At 47.4% G+C, this 10820-nt stretch overlaps 1 protein-coding gene across 1 annotated transcript; it reads right to left on the minus strand.

Moving 5' to 3' along the window:
* Positions 1–2882: 2882 nt before the first annotated feature.
* Positions 2883–7409, minus strand: LOC143318960 (myelin and lymphocyte protein-like). The gene is made up of 4 exons (XM_076727508.1): positions 7282–7409; positions 4750–4917; positions 4446–4571; positions 2883–3894 (listed from the first exon to the last, which is right to left on the minus strand). The coding sequence occupies exons 1-4, from the start codon at positions 7369–7371 to the stop codon at positions 3820–3822; spliced, it is 459 nt and encodes a 152-aa protein (XP_076583623.1). The 5' UTR covers positions 7372–7409; the 3' UTR covers positions 2883–3819.
* Between the last annotated feature and the right edge of the window lie 3411 nt (positions 7410–10820).

Below are 10820 nucleotides of genomic sequence, written 5' to 3' on the forward strand. Positions count from 1 at the left end.
CGTGCTGCGCCTGCTGACGATCAGAGGTGATGTCATGGCGTCGGCTCGCTGACCTTCACTGACAGCCCGCAGAGGTAAACTCGTCACTCTGCTTTGTGGTTGGCGTCGAGCTGCTGGAGGCGTCTCGCTTTGTCCTCGCTGTTCTTGCCTTTTTTCCTTTTGAAGTTGTCACATTCACACCCAACGTTTCAGCGTTTAAGCCGACGATGTCACCTTTCAGATAAGTTTGTAGTCAAATGAGTCTCTGAGAGACAAACACACGAGTCAAAGCTCCAACAGAAAGTCTCCATGCAGGGGGGCAGTCATAGATTACCTTTACTCTCATGACTTTGGATCACTGTCGTGTGAAACATGGCCGCACGCTGCAGCATCAATGTTTCCGTGGCTGCAGCTGAAAGCAGAGGCTGAAGTCTGTTTGATGTCAGCTGTTTGTTTGTTTGGCGGTTCAGACGAGCTGCAGCCTCGTCTTCAGTTTCATGGAGGAGCTTCACTATTATCACCTGCTGCTGCCTTCATCAATTATACATCACAGCCACAGTTCACTGACCCGCCACGCTCTGTGTGTGTGTGTGTGTGTGTGTGTGTGTGTGTGTGTGTGTGTGCGTGTGTGCGTGTGCGCCCTGTATCTACTCCCATTAAACCCAGCTTCATGTTCTTGCTGCTGGTTGTCCCTGGTTATGGACGTTATAACGTCCAGCATCAGCGGACACTTCACTACAGGAGGACAGACAGGAGGACAGACAGGAGGACAGACAGACAGGAGTCCTTCACAAAGTCGTAAAGTTATTGATCTTCATCTAATGAAACACTTTACTGTCAATGACTTCTGTCAGCGTCCGTCACTTGCTGCAGCCAATCAGAATCCTCCCTTCTCTGCCGCTTGGATTCATATGTAGTGTTGCAGCTGGAGCCGGGACGGAGAGACAGTGGGGGACAACACGTGTCCAAATGACCTTTAGTGCCCCCAAATCCAGAATTCAGCATTTTCTAACAAACATTCAATATGATAAACATGTATTGTAGGATCAGGTAGGCTTGCCTCTGCTGTCACTCTGAGCCTGGCTCATCATCATCATCATCATCATCATCCTCATCCTCATCGTCATCGTCATCATCATCATCATCATCATCATCATCATCCTCATCATCATCATCATCATCATCATCCTCATCATCCTCATCCTCATCATCATCATCATCCTCATCCTCATCCTCATCATCATCATCGTCATCATCATCATCCTCATCATCATCATCATCATCATCATCCTCATCCTCATCATCATCATCCTCATCCTCATCATCATCATCATCATCATCCTCATCCCCATCATCCTCATCCTCATCATCATCATCATCATCCTCATCATCATCCTCATCATCATCATCCTCATCATCCTCATCCTCATCATCCTCATCCTCATCATCATCATCCTCATCATCATCATCCTCATCATCATCATCATCCTCATCCTCATCCTCATCCTCATCATCCTCATCATCATCATCATCCTCATCCTCATCATCCTCATCCTCATCATCATCATCATCATCATCATCCTCATCATCATCATCCTCATCCTCATCATCATCATCATCATCATCATCGTCATCATCCTCATCATCATCATCATCATCATCATCCTCATCCCCATCATCCTCATCCTCATCATCCTCATCCTCATCATCATCATCATCCTCATCCTCATCCTCATCATCATCATCCTCATCATCATCATCATCCTCATCCTCATCATCCTCATCCTCATCATCATCATCATCATCCTCATCATCATCCTCATCATCTTCATCATCATCATCATCCTCATCCTCATCATCCTCATCATCCTCATCCTCATCATCATCATCCTCATCATCATCCTCATCCTCATCCTCATCCTCATCATCATCATCCTCATCCTCATCATCCTCATCCTCATCATCATCATCATCCTCATCCTCATCATCATCATCCTCATCCTCATCCTCATCATCCTCATCCTCATCATCATCATCATCCTCATCCTCATCCTCATCATCCTCATCATCATCATCATCATCCTCATCCCCATCATCCTCATCCTCATCCTCATCATCATCATCATCATCATCATCCTCATCCTCATCATCATCATCATCATCATCATCATCCTCATCATCCTCATCCTCATCATCCTCCTCATCATCCTCATGACTGACAGCTGCTCATCAGCGTCAGCTCCACCCAGACGGAGTGATGGAGGCATTTCACCCTCCAAACAGTTTCATGGCGTGGACTCAAAGTCTCTGCCTGAACAAACTCACCTAATACCTGCTGGACATGGACCGCATGAGGCCCCGCCCACCTGACCTCACCTGACTGACGTCACCTGTTGTGAGTGGTGTGTGAACTCTGACCTCTCTGCTGTCTCCACTTCACCTGATGTCAGTGCTGATGAAATATTCACAGGTGTCAACAGCCACCACTCACCTGCCCGCTGTTACCATGGAGACAGCTGTAACACAGCCATGATGTCGTGCTGTACCTGTTTGAGAAACGTCCAATTAATTAATAATCAGGTCATTAACTGTTGCCCTCCTGACATGAACACATGCAAACAGCAAGTCCTCCACCTCACCTGCACCTCACCTGCACCAGGTGCCACCGTCCAACACTGACATGAGAACAGACATGTTTTATTTTTCATATTTATTTCTCTTTTCTCTTATAACTGCATCAGCACACACACACACACACACACACACACACACACACACACACACACACGGCATGCGTCAGCAGCTTTCACACCACAGACAGGAAGTAGTCGGTGCACAGCGCCGCCCTCTGGAGGCCATCAAAGAGAGGAACTTGAATTGAGAAGCTGTTTTGTATTTTTCTTTTTAATGAGGAAAATGCTGGAAGAACGTTTCATTTCTTGACATTTTGTGAGTTTATTTTATTATTTATTCGACTAAAAAAAGCTACGAGCTCTTGTGATACATCGAATACTGAAGCTTCAGGCTTTGAACGATCACACCGTCGCCCCTTCAGGTACAAAGTGGTATTACAAGACAGGACGGGCTGCGGTTAGCTGGTTACCATGCTAACTTCAGTGGATATCTCTGCAAAAGAAGACGTAGATTTAACAGGACATCAAGACAGAGAGGAGCAGACAGGAGCTCAGTGCATCATGGGAAATCTCCCAGCAGTCTACGCCTAGTTAGTTCTGGTTCAGGGTCCTGATGCAGCCGAGCGTCTGTTAGCAAACAGCCTGCTGTCACATGGTCTGATCAGGACTCAGATTTCCGCATTCGCTCACGTCGGTTGCAGGTTTATTTGGACCGAATAAAACGAACCAGAGCATTTTTGTTTTAAATGTTTCAAAACAAACACATTTATTCATTTTCACTGAATTTTTCAAACTTTACAAAAACCAAGCCGTCATTTGAGTGCGAATATAAAGTTTACAAAACTCGACATCCTCCGTCAGCTTCCTGCTGTTAGTGACGCTGTGGACTCAACGCTTTGGTGCTTTGCGAGGCTGCAGTTTGACCTGCGAACGGCTCCGCAGAGCCGCCAAGACATCAGAACCACTTTCTGTGGATGTGAAGCCGCTCTGTGACACAAACCATCCGGGTCGCCTCTGAATCCGCCTCAGATGGCGGGACGCTGACCGACGCCGCGCTGGTCCAGATGTCGCTCTTTGTCCCGCCGAGGGGACGGTGTCAAACCACAGCGGTCGGTCTCCATCGCGTCAGCCCCCTTCATGCCAGCATGCCACAGCTTTATGTACAAGCTTTAAGAACGAAGTCGGTCCTGTCCTGCGTCAGAAACCTCTAGAAGGATTTCCATCGGATGGCGGACAGGATGGTGTGGATGAAGTAGAGGAGAGTCGCCACGTACGAGAAGACCTGAAGAGACAAAGACAGCGTCAGTGGACGTCCTCGGGGTTCGTCCTCACAGGACAATGAACACGACGGTATAATCACCCTGATCTGCCAATGGCAGCAGTACAGCAGCTCTAAAGCATGTTTCAACCAATCACAACGCTTTCTAATTAGAGTCCCTCTGTGGTGTGTTCAGGAGCTCATGAGAAGCTCAGACATTTCACTGTTTTTCATTACATCCATGTTTGATTCTGGCTTGTCTTTCTGTAAAGCTCATAAATCTGATGAAATGATGACCAATGGGAGTTTAGAATGGACCCGTTAGGAGCCAATCAGAGCGTTTCTCAGCTGGTTTAGAGCTGGAGAAGAAAACAGACAACCAGTGAGTTTTAGTGGACATATTCAGGTGTGTTGTCCCCCAGGTTCAGGTCTCAGTTAGTTTTATTGGTTTGGATGAGATCATCATCATCATCATCATCATCATCATCATCATCATCAGCATCATCATCATCATCATCACCATCATCATCACCATCAGCTCTGCAGTCAGTTCAGCAGGAAACAGCCTGACTCACCACTGCAGAGATGTCCAGCTGGTAGTTCTGGAAGCTGGTCCCGTCCTTCATGTCCAGGGTCACTTTGGCCAAAGCCACTGAAGCGCTGAGGTAGAAGAAGGCGGCGATGCCGTGATACAAAAAGTCCTGCCAGACGAGGAAGAAGAAGACAGAGGCATGAGGAAGAATCTGTGGTGTGACGTCATTACAGTTAGAGTACGGGCTGAGTGTGACATGAACGTCTGCACTGGAACGCCGTGCTGGTCAAACTGGTGTCATGTTTCTCTGAAGTCGACCAGTCTGTGCTGACGTGTGGAGGACTCACCGCCGCCGCCCAGCTGCTTCTGTTGTGATGCCCCCCGCAGGCGAACACCACCATCCAGATGAACGTCATGACGAAGCAGAAGACCGACACGAACATCACCCAGCCCTGAGGGTTTGCCGGCACCACCAGCGTGCACGCCACCAGGATCCACACCAGACCGCCGAAGATCTGCAGGAAGGCCAGAGACAGTGAGACAGAGCAGACCCGCCGACCGGCATCATCGATCAATCCGCTCCAATCTCGACCGATTGATCGATTACTGTGGGATGCTGAAATCATGTTTGACATTTTCACTTTGACAGTGAATCAAACAACTAAGTGATGAAAACAGCTGCAGCTCAATCGACTAATTGATTAATCGACTAATTGTTTCAGAAACGCTCCTGATCAATAACTGCTCGTCCTGTAATCTCAGTCTGACTCAGGAACCTAAATGTGGACGTTTATAACCAGCATCAGATGATTGACAGCTGAATGAAGCTGCAGTGTTCCCATTATTTTGTCCACCCTGTGTTTCCAGAACAGACGAGTTCGTTCACTCTACACCTCCGATGATTGACAGGCTGCATTATTGATGGAGCTGCACCAGACTCCACCTGCTCACACGCGCACACACACACACGCACGCACGCACGCACGCACGCACGCACACACACACACACACACACACACACACACAGAGCAGTGTGTGAGCAGTGTGTGTGTGTGAGTTAATGTTCCAGTTCACCTGTAAACACCTGCCTCATTCCTCCTCTGTTCGGACGTTCTGACGTCTTTGACCGTAAATGCTCAGGTGAAATGTGTCCTATCGGCTCGTGCTTTCTCTCGTCCGTCACGCAGCTTCTCTCTCAGATTAATATCTCTCAGTGTGATGTCTGGCTGCTGTGTCGCGCGCTCGGCCACGCGATCAACATCCGGGCCCGTATTCACAAAGCATGCTATGGCTACAAGCAGCTCTTAGTGACGTCATTCTCAGAAAAATCTTCGAATTCAAGGAATTCTACGATCTTTCTCAGAATTTTCCTTTGGTAAGATAAAAGTTCTTCACAAAGCGTCTGAGGCCTTGAGCGAGCTCCTGAGGTGGACACTGTTCGGAGGAGGGAGGAGGACCTTTAGGAAGCCTCAGAGCGTCAGACAGGATGACGTAGCAGCGCTTCTCACACTCGTCTGTCGCTCGTCGTGAAGGAGACGGAACGACGCGCTGATCTGCGGCAGTGCGCTCCCAAGGCTGATCCCGGACCCAGTTTCCCTTTAATACTGTTTAATTTCCATCCACGAGCTGTGCCGACAGCAGGCTGCTCTTGTGTCCAGTTTGGCTTCTTCTTCTCTTTTTATCCATTTCGTTGGTTGTTTTGGTCTTTCTGCCAAACCAAACCGCTTTTTATAAGGACGCCAGCAGTCACAGGAGGTGCTGACAGCTGAGTCTGCGTCCACCATTAATATCAAATACAGGAAGTAGTAAAATTACCAACATGGACAGAAAACAGAACAGTAAGCAAATCAATATAATCGGCATGTGAACGAGGTCCGTTCAGACATTTTGAATTAATGTCACAATTCATTTCATTTTGCTGAGTTTCATCATCATGACATGAAATTAATGTCACGATTACACATTTCTTAATACAGTCCAAATATGTGATGGGTTGATTTTACTGTCCATTCATCACCTGAGTCGCTCTTGAGCTCAGATTCCATGCTGGGAATTTGAATTCTACGTTCGGAGCTCTGTCCGAGGACTCTGTGAAAACGGGCCCACGCCGCCGATTTGTTCAAAGCTGGTCTGAGATCAGCTGCTGTGAGCAGCATCAGGCCAGAGCAGCGCTGGAGTCTGACCTGAGCACAGCGTTTGGAAAGCTGGACCAAATCTCATTTGATTTTTTTAACATTAAAGTGAAGTTTAAACTCTGAAACTTAAAGTTAAAACTTGATCAATAAGTTGAACTTATTTCTCCTCTTCCTCACTTCACCGTTTACATATGATCACATTTTGATTTCTGTCTGTCTGACTGACTGACTGACGTCACGTTGAAGTGAACCTTGTGAACACTTGAAAACTCAGAAACTGCTGCAGCATCATCACAGACAGTCTGACAGACGGATGACTGATGTCAACCTATCAGAGTCCTTCATGTCCTCTCCATCAGATGAAATGTAAACCTGGAAAGGAAATGTGGTGTCACTATGACAACAGTCTCCTGTTTCGGGAAATAAAAGCAGTAAAACCAGAATAAAGCCAGAATGTGGAAACAGATCTTTGTTTTTGACCGCAGTGAAACGATGACGGAGACGAGCTTTGAGGACAAACAGTTCGTTTGTCTTCAGTCTCCACATGAACTCCTTTCAACACCATCGCCTGCTGTCCGTCTCACACCGCAGTCACTCTGCACTCTGTCGGTATCCGGACTGTTTTCGTGCGTAAAAGCTGCGTAAAAGTGAGCGCAGCGCGCGCAGCTGAACGAGGACACAGACAAAGTTCATGTCACAGAAAAATGAGTTCAGTTCTTCCGGCTGTCAGCTGCTGTTTCTTACCAGCTCTGGCAGGTAGAGGATGTCGGGGATGGTCGTGCATATCCCGATCCCGCTGGGGAGGTTCCCCATGGTGGCAGTGTTGGAGGCCATCCTGCTGCTGCTGCTGCTGCTCAGACTGAAGCGGGACTCAGAGCTGCGGCGGTTTAAACCGGGAGGAGTCGACTGGAAAAACCGGAATCCTCATGAGCCGACAGGAGACACGCCCGGCGGGCCCACAGACGGAGCTGCTCACAGAGGCTGCTGGGTCAGAGTCCGCCGAGCTCCGGCAGGGTTAGTGACGGAAGTGACCGGGTTTGACCAGCGGGACCCGTTCAGCATCAAGACCACCAGCAGGAGGAGGAGGCTGCAAAGACAGCAGCTGATGACGACGACGACGACGACGACGACCACAACAACAACAACAACAACAACAACAACAACAACAACAACAGTAACAGCTACACTAACAGAACCACAGGCCTGGACAGGAGGAACAGGAACAGTGATCTGCATTAATGTGCTTTGGCTGTTTTTCTGTGGACGTGAAGTCAGAACACACTCATGAAATATTTCTCATTATCAATAATCAAAGTGGAGCTCACAGTTGTCTAATAGTTATCGATTGTTGTGGTTTGTGTCGTTGATGCAGACGCGGGCAGAACAGCAGGAACGTTCAGGTCCATCAAACTGTTCCGATAAAGTGAACGCAGCCAGCCGACTGGAGCCGTGGAACCATGGAGCTGCTGATGTTTCATGGAGGAATGAATTTATTTAAGTGTCACACAGCTGAGAGCGGCCACCTCTCATTGGCTCACAAGACACAGCTTCCATCCTGCTGTCACCTTCAGGGGTGAACACACTGACTGAAAGTGAACAAATGAAGCGCCGCTGTCAGGCACTGATGGTGATCACTGAACACACCTGCTGTCACCTGTCAGATCAAACACACCTGAGATCCCCAACACTTCACGAGAAGCTAAACTTCACATAGAGCAGAAAACATTTCAGATTTTATTTTCTAAAATCACTCAGGTGACACTTCCTGTCTCTGCCTGAATGGAAAAGTTCAACAGAAACACTGACTTTGGTTTCATGAGTGTTTGTTTGTTGATGAACCTGTTCAGTGTCCCTCCCTCTGAGTTCACCTCCATCCTTTAATCCACACACACACACACACACACACACACACACACACACACACACACACACACACACCCTGTGCTGTAATCCAGCACTGCACCAACAGGCCAACGTTCGGATTATAACAGAGTCTGAACCAGCTCAGTCAGAAAAGACCATCATTTAATTTAGACGTTCAACATCTGTGACAGAAACCCGAAACTCTGATTTTCAGATTTTACAGACTCACCACAGGAGAAACTGTAGGAGGTCACGAGTTTCAGTTGAGAACAACTTTAATGTTAACGTGATGTTTTGTTTGGTGACGTGACAAAAGCAGGAAATCACTAAGACCGTCGACGGGTCGAGGCTCACGTCACAAACTCTGCAGCTCTGCTGCTGAAGACATCAAATATTACACGCTGCGTGTTGTTCATCACCTTGTCATAGATTCAGTTCTCAGCCCTCACTCTAGTGTTTTTATTCCATTTTTATTCTATTCTATTTTTTATATGTATGTATTCATTCTGAATATTACACCGTGAAGTCGAGTTGGCACTAAGCACAAAACATTTCATCACTGGTGACGATGTTACATTGTTACAAGTACACGACAATAAAGAATCTTGAATCTTGAATCGCTGAGCCGATCAGCGGCAGAACGTTGTGCTTTAGCAGCAGTTAGCTGAATCTCTAAGTCCAGGACTCGTCGTTGGTTTGATCTCTTCAATCTACAGCAGGATCGACTGTTTGTAGCTCGTTAGCTAACAACACACATCATGTCAACAGGTGGCTGAAGCTCTTTATGGAGCTAGGCTAAGAGTTCCCCCTGCTTCCAGTCTTTGTGCTAAGCTAAACTGACATCATTGGATTACTCTGAGTCTGGATCAGAAGTCCGGCTACAGCAGCGTGTTAGCTGACACACTCCTGGATATTTTCATGTGGTAACGTGAGCTCAGATCTGTTTGTGACCCTTCATCCTTTCACACCTCACGCTGTAAACAACAGATCCATGGAAACATCAGCATCTCATTTGGCAGGCGAGCCGCCGGACAAACACCTCACATTATCGCTGATCCGGATCTGGTTTCAGCTGCCGCCATCCGATCCTCCTGCCAGGGAAACCTACTCCTGATGGAGACAACAGTGCGTGGACACGTGGTGGGGAGGACGAGGACTCCCGAGAGGAAACCTGGTCCAAAACCTGGTCCACACAGGAACCAGAACTCCTCTGCTGTTTCTTCAGACCACAAATCCTCCAGAACACATTGAGACGAAATCCTTCAGAAAATATCACCATATGGTTTTGTTTTTAGCTAACGGGCTGAACTCTCAGCAGCTGTTGGGTGATTGTGATGAAATGCAGTTCAGACGTTCACGCTCCCCTGAGGATGAACTGGAACAATCAGCTCAAAATGTCTCCAACACTTTGGTTTTTGAGCAAACACCTGCAGAACCAATCACATCCTCTTCAGCCTCAGCTGGACTTTGAGTCCACTGCTAATTAGCATGTTAGCATGCTAACACACTGAACATGATAACGTTTGTACCAGCCAAACATCAGCATGTTAGCTTTGTCATCATTTGAATGTTAGCATGCTGTAGTTAGCATTTAGCTCAGCGCAGCGCTGTGCTAGCCTTGCTAGCGTGGTTGTTGTCGTCGTTGTCTTTCTGATGATTTTCTTCCTGTAAACAAGAGAAAACAAAACGTCTCGTTTCAGTTGAAACATGAAGCTTCTCGAGCTGGTTTGTTGTGTTTGTGGGAAAACGATTTCACATGATGAAGAAAGACCAAACATGACAGAGTTGTTGCCAAGGTAACAGCTATTTGAGACCCAAATAAACACACACATGCAGGCTGCAGTTTTATGGTATGTGTTATATAAGGATGCATCAGTGGCCACAGTGATGCAACCTGAGCTGAAGGCACATTCCTCCTCTTCCTCTCTGCTCTTTTGTCCTGCTGATGGTGTTTTTAGACAGTGAGGGAGACATTATCTAATCTTCATCTCCATCAGCAGACTGAGCTCAGCGCTGAATACTTCAGATGAGATGATAAAATCTGTGTCAGTATCCCAAACCGATGGTTACAGGAGGAGGTTTTACTCGTCTTCATCGCTCTGCAGGAAGCATGTAGCTGAAGACGAAGGGAGCACCTGTAGAGTGAAGCACTTCCCCGATTTGTTGGAAGGTGTGTGATGTTACAGCTCTTCCTCTCAGTGAGGAAGACGTAGGCTCATGTATTCGAGCTGCAGAGAATCCAGATGAACAGGTTTGTTCAGCCGACGTCGAATCGAATCCCCACCATCAGACTTCTGTCTGCGTTTGAAGTCCTGATGGTGGAGCTCAGATCGTTCAGAGGAATGATCCTAAAACGCTGGAAACCACAGCGATCATGATGATTCACCCTCAGGGAGCAGCAACGACGTGTTTCAGGCGTC

This window comes from Chaetodon auriga, chromosome 4 (genome assembly GCF_051107435.1).
Source record: "Chaetodon auriga isolate fChaAug3 chromosome 4, fChaAug3.hap1, whole genome shotgun sequence".
Classification (NCBI taxonomy): domain Eukaryota; kingdom Metazoa; phylum Chordata; class Actinopteri; order Chaetodontiformes; family Chaetodontidae; genus Chaetodon; species Chaetodon auriga.

Bases quoted from the DNA above. Each gene is read 5' to 3' on its own strand.
- LOC143318960 (XM_076727508.1), bottom strand. From the start codon at position 7,371: ATGGCCTCCAACACTGCCACCATGGGGAACCTCCCCAGCGGGATCGGG. The intron at 4,918-7,281 runs GTAAGAAACAGC...GCCTTCCTGCAG, and splicing joins TCCTCTACCTGCCAGAGCTG to ATCTTCGGCGGTCTGGTGTG. The intron at 3,895-4,445 runs GTGAGTCAGGCT...TTGTCTCTTCAG, and splicing joins AGCTGGACATCTCTGCAGTG to GTCTTCTCGTACGTGGCGAC.